The 14,319-nt window shown below is 51.0% G+C and overlaps 1 protein-coding gene across 4 annotated transcripts in view; it reads right to left on the bottom strand.

The window, feature by feature from the left end:
• The window catches only part of SHROOM4 (shroom family member 4), a 598,984-nt gene that overhangs the window by 18,082 nt on the left and 566,583 nt on the right, over positions 1–14,319 (bottom strand). For all 4 annotated transcript variants that reach the window (XM_073639594.1, XM_073639596.1, XM_073639598.1 and 1 more), the window contains 2 exons: positions 7,303–7,480; positions 21–293 (listed from right to left, as the gene is read on the bottom strand). In XM_073639594.1, coding sequence (XP_073495695.1) covers positions 21–293; positions 7,303–7,480 — 451 coding nt within the window. The remainder of the gene's footprint in view (positions 1–20; positions 294–7,302; positions 7,481–14,319) is intronic.

Here is a 14,319-nt window from a genome sequence, read left to right as displayed (position 1 = left end):
TTTTTAAAAAGCGGTGATACCTTTGCCTCCATGGATGGCATTGGGTCTTCACAGTTCAAGGCGCTCTCCACTCTACTCAGTCGTCCAGACAGGGACAAAAGTAAGCTGACCACCTTGTCCAGGTCCCCAATAAAGATACGAAACTTATCATACTCATTAGGTTTGCAAATGTTTTTTAATAGATTCTTCAGTTCCTGGCCAAGAGTTTCATTTGCGTTAATGTCTTCTTGTAGTCCTTGCTGAGCTTCGTGGAGGACAGAAAGCTTCTTGCTAATGCTTTCTATTAGCTGTAGCTGTTGTTTAAAAAAAAAAAGAAGAAACTAGTAGATAAATGTTATTAAACTACTTTTATGTTGAGATTTTCAAGGTAGAGTTGACATATCTGTCAAAAATGCTACAGGAAAATGCATGTACATTGTTTACATTGATTGCTTATTTTTAAAGACCACATGGTATTTGCACAATTGTGTAGCCATTAACAATATGTAATCTAACAAATTTCCCTATAATCTATCTGTCTGCTGCAAGAACTGCCTGGGATTGCACAGACACAGTACCTTGGTCAAATGTGAACTGCCTGGGATTACACAGACACAGTACCTTGGCCAAATGTGAACTGCCTGGGATTACACAGACACAGTACTTTGGCCAAATGTGAACTGCCTGGGATTACATAGACACAGTACCTTGGCCAAATGTGAACTGCCTGGGATTACACAGACACAGTACCTTGGCCAAAAGTGAACTGCCTGGGATTACACAGACACAGTACCTTTGCCAAGTGCTGCGTCTTACTCTACTCACAAATATATAAAATTGCTGGAATAAAGCATAAAATTTTAAAACTGAGTGAAATATCTTCTCCTAGTTTTGCATGTGATGTTTCAAACATGTTCAAACCATCTTAATTTGAAGTGAATGGCCACTCTTAGATGCATTTTGTAATCTTAATATGAGCAGGTTCAATGTTTTGTGCTGATGTTTTTTTATTTTTTACACAACAAGATCCTTAGTTTCCAGTGATTGTATATATTAGATACATTGATGGAAAGAAACTTTTGCCCACTCTTGGAGTTTCATGGTGTCTACTTACTTACTGGTTGTCTCTGAAGATACTTGAACTCTACAAAATTTTTATACAAAAAACTACAAAATTTAATGAGGGGCACATCTAGGAAAAATGTTATGGTAACATATACTTATTTAAATTTTTGGGTGCTTTTCTGGTTTTGTCCATCCAAACTTTCTCAAGGAACCTTTAAATTAGCAGGCAGGCAACACAAGCAACACATTTCGTCCAGGTGACGTCACTTTGCTGCGCCCCATGGGCGTGTGCTGGTCTGTGACAAGCCTGTGAGCTACTCTGTTTGGCCTTGTTTTTAGCTTTCACACTTAACCATGCAATTATAGAATGATTTTAAGTTGAAGTCATGCTGGAAGAGAAAAGGGCCTTTCACAAACTGTTCCCATTAAAGAAGTCCTTCTCCTCCCATCAAAATTTTTGTGCTCTTAATATATTGCAGTAATCATATTATATATCACTGTGTAATTAAAACTGCCCATTTTTCCCTTCTACCCAGCTAATTCTTCTGTTTTCCATAAGATCTATGACATCACATGATTAAAAATTGATTAGTTGAATCCCCCTAAGCTCTATGTAGAAACAGGAGGTCAATTTTTCCTGTATGAGTTATAAGTCACTGCAAAAGTCCCTGGCAGGGAGGAGGAGGGAGCAGCTGGGTCAGGAGGAGGAGTGAGCAGCTGGGTCAGGAGGAGGAGGGAGCAGCTGGGTCAGGAGGAGGAGGGAGCAGCTGGGTCAGGAGGAGGAGGGAGCAGCTGGGTCAGGAGGAGGTGGGAGCAGCTGGGTCAGGAGGAGGAGGGAGCAGCTGGGTCAGGAGGAGGTGGGAGCAGCTGGGTCAGGAGGAGGAGGGAGCAGCTGGGTCAGGAGGGGGAGGGAGCAGCTGGGTCAGGAGGAGGAGGGAGCAGCTGGATCAGGAGGAGGAGGGAGCAGCTGGGTCAGGAGGAGGAAGGAGCAGCTGGGTCAGGAGGGGGAGGGAGCAGCTGGGTCAGGAGGAGGAGGGAGCAGCTGGGTCAGAAGGAGGAGGGAGCAGCTGGGTCAGGAGGAGGAGGGAGCAGCTGGGTCAGGAGGGGGAGGGAGCAGCTGGGTCAGGAGGAGGTGGGAGCAGCTGGGTCAGGAGGAGGTGGGAGCAGCTGGGTCAGGAGGAGGAGAGAGCAGTTGGGTCAGGAGGAGGAGGGAGCAGCTGGGTCAGGAGGGAGGAGGGGGCAGCTGGGTCAGGAGGAGGAGGGAGCAGTTGGGTCAGGAGGAGGAGGGAGCAGCTGGGTCAGGAGGGAGGAGGGGGCAGCTGGGTCAGGAGGAGGAGGGAGCAGCTGGATCAGGAGGAGGCGGGAGCAGCTGGGTCAGGAGGGAGGAGGGGGGCAGCTGGGTCAGGAGGAGGTGGGAGCAGCTGGGTCAGGAGGAGGAGGGATCAGTTGGGTCAGGAGGAGGAGGGAGCAGCTGGGTCAGGAGGGAGGAGGGGGCAGCTGGGTCAGGAGGAGGAGGGAGCAGCTGGGTCAGGAGGAGGAGGGAGCAGCTGGGTCAGGAGGGAGGAGGGGGCAGCTGGGTCAGGAGGAGGAGGGAGCAGCTGGGTCAGGAGGAGGAGGGAGCAGCTGGGTCAGGAGTTGGATAGGGGAATGATTTCTATAGAGAAAAGAGACTTCCTGTTGCTACACAGAGCGGAGAAAAGAGAAGAATTAGCTAGGAAGAAAGGAAAAATGAGAAAGTGTAAGTACACAGTGCCATATAATACGATGACTGCAATATATTAAGAGGATAAAAACTTTGATAGGAGGAGGAGTGTTTCGTTAAGTTGGAAGCTACAATTGTCCAAAATGTCTATATATGCTGAGGTATTATTTCTCCTCATTGAAAATAAGGTGCCTAAGACAACCCCGAAAAAAAAAAAACATAACATTATCCCTTCTCCACCAAACTTAAAGAGGATATCCGGGACTTTATAAAAAATGAAAAATGCACCTAAGCACTAACAGGCAGGTAATGGCTACTTACCTGCCTGTTGTTCACGGCGCCATTCTTCCCCGGCACAGAGCGGTCACAGACCGCTCCTGCCATGATTCTGAAGCCTCTGCTGATGTCACGACTACAGAGCGGAGGCTCCTTTTCCGCTCGACGGGGCAGGACTTCCGTCATCATTCTGACTGACAGCTGGATCTGCGCTGTCTAACTGAGTGAGTCGGCGGTCAATCAGAATGACGTCAGGAGTCACGACCAGTCACGTCGCAAATGCAGCTGAATTCCAGGCAGGAGTGGGATTTCCAATCCATTTTTTTCTGATTTTTCAAAATGTATGACTTACTGAGAAACAGAGTACAACCTGCACTATCTGCTGGCAAAAGACGTAGTTAAACAGTAACGGGATTTCTCAGAGCCCATGACGGCACCATGGAGAGAGGGGATCCGCCCTTCAAGGACAGGAAACCTACAGATAAAAAGGGCGGCACCTCTCTCCCGCATCAGTTGTTTACAGAGCATGAGAGGACCACCAGGTTAATAACACGAAATTTTACAATTTAAGAACTCGTCAGAGTCACCACGTGACTACAATAAGTAACTAATAAGTGTGCGCACCCACACATGAAGGGAGGGAATGTACGTGCGCCGTCATGGGCTCTGAGAAATCCCATTACCAGTAAGTAACTACGTCTTTCTCCTTCCCCCATGACGGCACCACGGAGAGAATTACAGAGAAGTGACTCATTAGGGGGGACCACAGCTTCCAGAACCCTTCTCCCGAAAGTAAGGTCCGAAGAAGAGGTTAAGTCTAGCCAGTAGTGATTAAAGAAGGTAGAGGGGGAAGACCAGGTTGCCGCTCTACATATCTGCTCTGTCGTAGCACTGGCCTTCTCCGCCCAGGAGACTGCCACCGCTCTTCTTGAGTGGGCCTTCAGTTTCTCCGGGGCAGCTTCTCCACATGAGGAGTACGATAGTGTGATGGCCTCCCTTATCCATCTGGCCAGCGCGCCCTTAGAGGCTTTTTTCCCCTTACGAGGGCCCTGAAAGCAAACAAAGAGAGAACTATCCTGCCTACACTCTTGTGTCGCCTCTAGATATTGGATTAGGCACCTTCTGACATCTAGTGTATGCAAGACCTTCTCTTTCGTGTTCCTAGGGTTAGGGCAGAAAGAAGGAAGGGTGATTTCCTGGGACCTGTGAAATCTTGATGCCACTTTTGGTAGATAGGCAGGATCGGTTCTCAGAGTAACCCTATCCTCCGAGATTTGTGTTAAGGGGGGGCCTGCCGATAGGGCCTGAATATCACTAACCCTACTTGCGGATGTGAGAGCTACCAAGAGTGCTGTTTTTAGGGACAGAATTTTTAGGGATGCTTCTGACGCACCCCCTGTGCCGTGGGAGGTACTCGGCAGTCGGGCCTATGGATGCTGGGGGGGATATCACGGTGGCTGGCCCGGTCCGTGACCCAGGGCGGTCAATAAAAAGGGGGGTTGTCTATTTATAAGGGATTTAGAAAGTTCGTGACGCCACCTGTGGAATGCAGCTAAAGGGAGCCGCCGCTGCGGAGCAGTCCTCTGAAGCTGATGTTACTGCAGCAGGGATGGTGTGGCTCTCCACAGGTAGAGCTAGCTCCAGGGCAGTGTAGATATTGTTGGTTGTGCTGGACGTTGTAGTGCAGGGAGAAAGATGGCGCAGCTGAAATAATGGACGGAGGCAGTGCGGTGCAGTCATCCGAGTATTTACTCACAGTTCTCATGGACGTTCCACTGATACACTGCGCGGGTGCCAGCCTCCCACGTCGCGCTGCGGTCACCAGAACAGGGGTTCAGCTCTTCATCAGGTAGGTTAGGAGCACCTGACGGAACCCCGCTTTATGTTCCTCTCTAGACCGACATCACGCTGGGTCTTCTCCCTCCTGCTCTGCGCTTCCCCACTCACAGTCCCACTCGGGTGCTCTGAAGTCCCTCCTGTCTAACTGGAGTTCCCGGACCTGCTTGACCCTCATGGTGATTAGAATGAGGCTTTGGCAACTGATCTATAAAAGTCAGAAGCCTCCGTTTTTTCCAGCCGAGACCTGGAGTGACACGGCCGGTCCCCTTCTTGCGGCCTGATCCCTCTGTCTTCTGACAGATTTGGGGCGTACGGGTGTGTAGCGCCCCGAGGGTTCGGTTGCTACAGAGGTATTGCCAATTCTGTCGCTCACTCAGCAGCATCTCTCCCTACTCTGCCTGTTTCCGGGGTAGATTGTGATGAACATAGTGTCACCAGGTCTTATATAGACCTGATGACGCTATGCGGCCAGCCAATCACGAATGCTACAACCAACATTTCTATGCCATTACAATGAGGGCAGGAAATCCCCGCATGTTAATTGGCTGTCTAAAGAGTGCCAAACATGTGGGGCGGGGACCTGAGCTCCCGCCCGAGCATTCCGGAAGCACTGGCCGAGCGTCAAGCTACTCGAGCATTGAGATGCTGGGGCAAGTACTGAGCAGTGGTGACCACACTAGCTCATCACTACTGAAGACTCCTGGTTGGGTCTCCATCTCCATATGCTGGGTTGGCTGTAGTGGAAGAGGTGTCGGACTCCATTATACTAGTTCTACGCTACTGAAATTGATGCCACTTCAGTGGTGTCAGCCCCTAATTTAGGGAAATGTGAACACTCCTAGTTGGTTCTCCATCTGCTGGGTTGGCTGTAGTGGAAAAAGTGTCGGTCCCCATTATACCAGTTCTACTCTACTAAAATGGATGTCACTTTGGTGGTGTCAGCCCCTAATTTAGTGACATGTGAACACTCCTGGTTGGGTTTCCATCTGCTGGGTTGGCTGTAAAGGAATAAGTGTCGGTCCCCATTATACTAGTTCTACTCTAGGGAAATTGATGCCATTTTGGTGGTGTCTGCCACTAATCTTTGGAAATATGAACATCCGCTGGGTTGGCTGTAGTGGAAAAGGTGTCGTCCTAATTATACTATTTATACTCTGGTGAAATTGATGCCACTTTGGTGGTGTCAGCCCCTAATTTTTGGTAATGTGGAGACTCCTGGTTGGGACTCCATCTGCTGGGTTGGCTGTAGTGGAAGAAGTGTCGGTCCCTATTATACTAGTTCTACTCTACTGAAATTGATGCCACTGAAATTGATGCCACATTCTCCTCTTTTTTCCTCTATACCCCTTTCCCTTATTTAGTTCTGATGAGTTAAGACCGAAAATGTTTAACCACTGAGTGAATGCAAAAACAAAAACTGAATTTTATTCAATATTGAGTGCCAAGTTACTTCTTCTATATCACGTATGGGTTGGAATGCCCTACTTGTGCACCAAGAAAAGTTATTACAGGAGTGCTGTATACTATCTTCCTGTAGTGGAAGAGGTGTCGTTCCCCATTATACTAGTTTTACTCTATTGAAAACGATACCACTTTGGTGATGTAAGCCCCTAATATAGGGAAATGTGAACACTACTGGTTGGGTCTCCATCTGCAGAGTTGGCTGTAGTGGAAGAAGTGTCGGTCTCCATTATATTATTTCTACTGTGGTGAAATTGATGCCACTTTGGTGATGTCAGCCCCTAATTTTTTGAAATGTGGAGACTCGTGGATGGGGCTCCTTCATGTGTGTTGCCTGTAGCAGTAGGGCTCTGAGACTGGCAGGCCTCCACTTACTTTCAGTCAACTACCCATGTTACTATCCTTAAATTTTTGTACCAATACTATGCTATGAAACAGATTTTTCAGCCATCTGAGTGCGGCTGAGCATAAAAGCAGCTTGTTGCTTTGGGTATCAGGGCTCCCAGCACTGCAGGTCTACACCGATCCCTCACCTCCCATTGAATCCAGTGGGGTTTGGATATGTTCGGCGAATGTTTGACGAATTATTCAACGAATATTGCAAATTTGGCAATCGGAAACCAAATATAATGATGAACGCTTCTCTCATCTCTACTCTTCAGTAACACCACTCACAATAATGAAATATGCCAAAAGGAAGAAATGTCATGAACTGACTTGTTGCAATGGTGGCTCCTATTATAGTTATTAGGTTCTAACTCTGAGCTCTTTAGTGGCCCGTTCTTTCACAAATGTTTATAAAGGCTACAAGGCTGGGATCTCTAAACTGTGGCAACTGAAGTACATGAAAGCCTGAAGTCCTGAATTATGGTTTGTCCCAGCACTCGTTTCCAAGCATATAGTGCATGAAAGGATGCAAATCTAACTGAGATTGGGAACCCAAGACATCCACAGAAGAACCGTGCCCTCAATGTTCTCACCTTCTTAGAAGTCAACTCATTCTCTTCGTCCTCTTCTTCTGTAACGTATCCAGCTTTGTCTTTCATTCTGTTGAGCAGATCAGCCTTTGCAGCAGATAAATTATAGTAAGTAGCACCTGTAGTAGGGCTAACAGTTCCACACAAAGGTGTTAAAGAAATTGGTTGGAATTCTTCATCCCTACAGAAGAGACACAAAAATAATAATAATTTATAAACCTTACGAAAACTACAAATATTCTATCTGTAGCACAAATTTTACCCTAGTTAAGGACTAGTGAAATTGTCAAAATTCAAATTCAGCAGATTTGCTCAAATTTTCCTGAGTCGATGCAAATCAAAAATGCCCCTTTCCAATATGGGAAAAAAACAAACAAAAGGAATCAAAATGATATAAAAATTAGGCCCCATGTGTAACAAAATAATCAAAAAGTAAAATTGCTCTTAAAAAGGTATGTGCGAGAAAAACAAAAATGTGCCATGAAAATGTGATCGTGAATGGGGGCAAGGGGTTGTTGCCTATTCTTGAGCTGATTAAAGGGGAGAAGTAGCTGTGGCACCCCAGGGGTCTGGTTTTCCACAGTAATGTAATGTTATGTCTGAGAGCAGGTGGGAGGTCCTTTGGTCAGGGATCCTGTGCATGCCACACCTCCTGCCCAGTCTTGGGAGGGGAAGAACTTCCCCTGTATAAACCTGGGGCTGAGGCAGGGTGAGTCAGACAAGGAGAGTGGAGAAGAGAAGCAGCATAGGAAACAGCAGAGTTACAAGGAGTCAGGGGCTGGCAGCTACAGAGCTCGCCCTGACTAAGAAGATTCTTTACCGGACCCGGAGTCCGAGGCTGTGGGGACTAACTCCTACCCAGCAGCAGAATCCGTCGGGCAGGGGATTTCAGGTCCTCTGGCCCAGAAGCCCGAAGGCACGGTCACACGCGTGGGACCAGCACCGCCATCGTGGAGCGGAAGCCATTAGAAGGCCCCGAGTCACCGGCCATACGGGTGAGCACCACACGGTACACTCAGGGACGTGGGCTACTTACATCAGCTTCTAGCAAGGTAGCCAGAAGAGTACAGTCAGTTTGGGAGGCCTACAACTACGCCTGGCCAGGGGAGATCCCATCTGCTCAAAGACTGACCAGGCCCCGTTTGCTAGCAAGTACTCCGGGAGGGTCTGTCGTTGTTACCAGTAAAGACCCTGAACTACACCGTACCGTCTCTGAGTGGTTCCTGCTACCCCCATCATCCACGTCGGCTGCCCTGAGGCCATACCCCTCCCGTTGGGGGTTATACTATCACGCTGCACAATCCTACCACCGGCCTCAGCGGTCTGCCCTGCAGCAGCAGCTTCCTGGCTGCACTCAACGGGTGGCGTAGTCATCAACTATTTACTACTAATAGACTGCCGTCTAGTTTGACTCCCTGGGCACGGACCGGGTCACCGCCACGAGATTACAACCCTCCACGGATCCGGCTCCGGGTAAGCTCCCGCGTGCGCACCGCAGCGCGACACAGGCCCAGGGGCGCGTCAACTTTGGCGTAGTCGGCAGGATTTCGTGCCCGCAACCACCGGGTACTGCGTGCCTGAAAAGCAAAGACTGTTCAAACTTACCAGTGGTGAAGGTTTCCCGCCATCCGGCGCCATCTTCTACCTTCTTCCCGCCATCCGCGAAGTTTTCCCGCCATCCGGCGCCATCTTCGACCTTCTTCCCGCCATCCGTGGAGTTTTCCCGCCATTGGACGCCATCTTGAGGACGCCGCGCGGGAAGAAGAGGGGCGTGGACTCCGAAAGCGCGCGAGAACTGAAGCCCCGCCTCACGTCCGGACGTTGCGTAAGGTCCTGGAAGGAGCCCAGCAGACGCCGACGTCACAGGAGCGCGACGGAAGGTCCTCAACCCTGACGATCCACTGCGGAGCCGCGGCCTACGGAAGAGGATCATCGCAAGGTAGGCCACGGTCCACTAGGGGGGAGGAAGATGTCGGATACGGAGGAGAGCTTCACTGCCTCAACCCCCGCCAGCGCTACCGCTGCTGCAGTTATGCCCTTCACCATGCCCTATATCCCGGGAGCAGCTTGGCTACCCCAGTACTCAGGGGAGTCACATACCCTGCATGACTTTAGAGAAAAGCTGGATAGCCTCTTCCAGGTGTACCCCCTCACAGAAGAGCAAAAAGTGAGCATCCTGGTGGCCCAACTAACCGGGGCAGCCAAAAGGGAAGTAAAATCCTGGCCACCTGGGAGGAAGACTGTCGCAGGGATACTAACCCGGCTGAAGGACACCTTTGATACCCGCACCTCAGCCGAGATTAAGCTTAGATTCTACGGGTGCAAGCAGCGAGCGCATGAGAGTATAAGGGACTATGCACTAAACCTACAAGAGGCCCTGAGGGCCATAAAGCAGACCGACCCTGATGGGGTGGGAAACGAGGACAGGCTGTTGACTGAACAATTTATAGAGGGTTTATATTGCAATGCCCACCGAACCCAGTTGCGGGCAATGGCCTTACAGGATCCCCATCTGGACTTTGCACAGTTCAAGGACAGAGCCATCCGGGTGCTCCGAGAACCGGCACCAGGTGGCGTTGTAACCCACAGACGCCCCACTACCACTTACTACCAGGAGGCGGCGCCCTTGTCAGCCGGGCCTGTGGGAGCTGATGCGCAGGCTTTGGACAATGACCCGGCTCCAGACCTACACCATCAGGTCCAAGAGCTAGCTAAGAGCGTTGCTGCGCTAACCCGAACTGTGCAGTCTTTACAGGTTTCCACCCCAGGGAAGATCCAGCTGGCATCCGGACCGGAGGACATCCCGTGGCGTCGACCAAGGAGGACCCCACCGGCCAGAGGAAGACCCAGTGACCGATACAGCGAGGACGGACGACCCATCTGCCGCCGCTGCAATCAACCCGGACATATGGAAAGGTACTGTTCTTTAAACGGGCACAACCTGGGGTAGAGGGCCAACCCCCAGGAAAAAGATCACCAGGCCCATCGAACTGGCGCGACAGATATGTGGGAGGACGTCCAGTCTTGCCTGTGGTACTGGATGGCATTCCCATGAGTGCCCTACTGGATACCGGGTCACAGGTCACCACCATCCCGTACGTGCTCTTCAAGCAGTACTGGAATGACTCGGATATTACCCACTACCCTGACGACGACTTGAGTATCATCGCCAGCAATGGCCAGCCCGTGCCACAGATCGGATTTAAGGAGGTGGCCCTCAAAATCGGTAGAGTCGAACTGGCCGCACAGGGACTGATCATTGTAGATATTGATAAATATGAGAGTCACCCAAAAATAACTCTAGGAACTAACGTAATTGAAAATTGTCTTGCAGAGGTGATTTTCCTTTTACAGCAGGTTGCCAAGAACGCCAGCTCCGGCGAGCAGCGGGTGCTCCAGAAAGAGATCCGGGCACTGATGCAACGGCAACAAGTGGAACTCTCCGGCGGTGAGATTGGTAGCGTAAGAATGTGTGACCCTTTTCCTATTGCCATGCCCCCAAAAAGTGAAATGATGATTTGGTGCCGGGCAGCTATTGGTCTGAGAGGAAGAGATTACCAGGCAATGGTAGAACCAGTTTACTCAGACAGTAGGCCCACCATTTTGACAGCACGGGGGGTGGTCAATGTACGCCATGGGAGGGTGCCCATTCGCATAATAAATATCGGGGAGAGGGAAGTGTACCTGCCCCGGTATGCCACGCTAGCCAAATTATATACCACTAATCAAAATTCTATACAATCTGTGGAACCCTTGCCTCCATCTCACCCGGAGGAAGGTAACGGCTCTAAGAAAGACATGGAGGACTGGTGTCAGCAACTACATTTGGGTACTGATTCCACTCCCTCACATCAGAGACAAGGAGTCTATCGGGTGGTTCAAGAGTATGAGAGAGTGTTTAGTAAACACCCGTTAGACTTCGGGCGAGTCAAGGGGGTAGAACACCGCATCCCCACGGGAGATCATCCTCCCATAAAAGAGAGGTATCGACCCGTACCCCCTGCACATTACCAACACGCCAAGGGGATGCTTAGAGACATGAAGGAGGCTGGGGTAATCCGGGATAGCTGTAGCCCCTGGGCAGCCCCACTAGTTTTAGTCAAAAAGAAAGACAACACCATGAGGATGTGTGTAGATTACCGGAAAATCAACCGTATCACACACAAGGATGCGTACCCCTTACCAAGGATAGAGGAGTCATTGGCTGCTTTAAGATCTGCTAACTTCTTCTCTACCTTGGATCTCACTAGCGGGTACTGGCAGGTTCCTGTAGCAGAGGCGGACCGGGAGAAGACCGCATTCACCACCCCGATGGGACTTAGCGAGTTCACCTGCATGCCGTTCGGACTCTGCAACGCCCCAGGAACCTTCCAACGATTAATGGAGTGCTGTCTGGGCCACAGAAACTTCGAGACGGTCCTGTTGTACCTGGACGATGTCATCGTATACTCCAAAACTTATGAGGACCACCTGAAACACCTGGCGGAGGTGTTCGAAGCTCTGGCGAGTTACGGCCTAAAGGTGAAACCCTCCAAGTGTCACCTCCTGAAACCAAAGGTGCAATACCTGGGACACGTGGTGAGCGCTGACGGAGTGGCTCCCGACCCCGATAAGATCACCGCAATTAAGGGATGGCCAAGCCCCTCCAGCGTAAAAGAAGTGCGGCAGTTCCTAGGGTTGGTAGGCTACTACCGAAGGTTTATTCCCGGTTTCACCAAAAAGGCAGCGCCTATGCAGGACCTCCTGATAGGCCAGTCCCGGAAGGCCAAGAACCAGAAGCCGCCCTTCAAATGGGAAGAGCTAGAAGAAGAGTCCTTCCGCCAGCTGAAGATGGCCCTCACGGGGGATGAAATCTTGGCGTACCCAGACTATAGCCAGCCCTTCATCCTCTACACCGACGCCAGTAACATCGGGCTAGGAGCCGTACTGTCCCAGATTCAGCAGGGGAGAGAACGAGTGATCTCCTATGCCAGCCGAAAACTGCGACCCACCGAAAGGAACCCCGAGAATTACAGCTCATTTAAGCTAGAGTTCCTGGCCGTGGTATGGGCAGTCACCGAGCGCTTTAGGCATTACCTCGCTTCTTTCCGGTTCACCGTATACACGGATAACAACCCATTGATACACCTGGACACGGCAAGACTCGGTGCCCTGGAGCAGAGGTGGATGGCCCGTCTGTCCAACTACGAGTTCACAATCAAATACCGGGCAGGACGCTCCAATACTAACGCGGATGCCCTGTCCAGGATGCCCAACCTGCCGGACGAAGGAGAAGATCCGGAGGGACTGGAAGAAGTTGAACTCCCTGCGTTCCACCGTCATGGGACTATCCAGTATTCCCACCGGGTAAGGGGTAAACAGGCTGCTACGTTGAACCCCTTACCCCACTACAACTGGGCGGAAACGCAAGACAGCGACCCTGCCGTCCGACTGGTGAAGGAGATGCTGACTCGGCCGGAGGCTCGACTTGAACCAGACGCTCCGGAGGAAGCCAAACAACTATGGGCGGAGAAGAGTCGACTATTCCTTTACAAGGGGAAGTTGTGCCGCAGAATGGTCAACTCCCGGACGCATGAACTACTCTGGCAAGTAGTGGTGCCACGAAGAGACGCAGCCATGGTGATGGAGGCATACCACGACGGAGCTGGACACTTCGGGTGGAAAAAGCTGGAGTTCCTGCTGCGCGAGCGGTTCCACTGGGTAGGCATGAGGGGAACCATCGAGAAGTGGTGCAGAGACTGTGGCCCGTGCAATCTGAGAAGGAAGGACCGGGCCAGCCAGAAGACTCCCCTGCAGTCCATCGTCACCCGGCAACCGTTGGAACTGGTAGCCTTGGATCATGTAAAACTGACCCCAAGCAGAAGTGGCTACGTCTACGCGTTAACCATCGTGGATCATTACTCCCGGTTCTTGGTTGTCGTCCCCGTCAAGGACTTAACGGCTCAAACAGCAGCTAGAGCCTTCCAGCAGCACTTCTGCCGTCCACACGGGTACCCGGACCAAGTGCTGACGGACCAGGGACCTGCCTTTGAAGCGGAGGTCTTCCAGGAATTCTGCAATCTGTATGGCTGCCGGAAGATAAGGACGACACCCTACCATCCGCAAACTAATGGACTTTGTGAAAAAATGAACCAGGTGGTAATGGATCTTCTAAAAACATTGCCCCTGGAAGAACGCAGTCTGTGGCCTGAGAAGTTGCCCGATCTGGTGGACCTATACAACCACATCCCGGTAGGTTCCACCAACTGTACCCCGGCTTACCTAATGAGGGCGAGACCTGGTAAGTTACCTGTTGACCTGGAAATGGGAGTCCTGACACCTGAGGACACTTCACCAGAAACAGACTGGGACACAGAGAGGCAGCAGCAGTACCGGAGAGTACAAGAGAGCGTGGAGCGAAGTCTCTGTCAGGCTAGGGAAAGACAAGAGAAGACTTACAACCAGTATGCTCCCGCTGTTCCCCTGGTACCCGGAGAGCAGGTCTTGAAGAGGAAGAGACGGCTCCACAAGTTGGACGACCAGTGGGAGAAGGACCCGTACACCGTACTGCCCTCAAGCCACGAGAACCCGAAGGTCTGTACCATCAGTAAAGACGGAGGGGAAACCACAGCCATTGTATCCCGGGACCACCTGAAGAAGTGTCCCGAACAACTGAGGAACCCTGAAGAGGAACAAGAAGACCATCGACCCGTGGAAGAAAGGGAAGATATGGTTAGTACCGTGCTCGGGGACTTCCCTCAGTCTTGGACTCAAGTCAATGGTGCAGTTGTGGTACCCGTACTCACCTTCCTCCAACCATCATCCCAAGAACCTACGGAGCAACGGGTAGAGCTGGAAGAACGGCCGGTCCAGGAGGCAGAAGACTCCACACAAGCAGAACAGGAGAATCAACCCTCTGCTTATAGTGAGCCTGCCGTACCCCTAGTGAGACAAAGAGCCGGTAGACAGCTGCCCAGTTTACCCTTGACAGCTCCTACACCCTGTAGTTCAGGGCCAGACAGTCAGCTCCGTAGGTCCACT

The sequence above is a fragment of the Phyllobates terribilis genome, unplaced genomic scaffold (assembly GCF_046119375.1).
Source record: "Phyllobates terribilis strain yellow unplaced genomic scaffold, ASM4611937v1 Scaffold_7__3_contigs__length_470593459, whole genome shotgun sequence".
Taxonomy (NCBI): Eukaryota; Metazoa; Chordata; class Amphibia; order Anura; family Dendrobatidae; genus Phyllobates; species Phyllobates terribilis.
The sequence above is the reverse complement of the archived record's forward strand: the minus strand, read 5'-3'. Positions and strand labels throughout refer to the sequence as shown.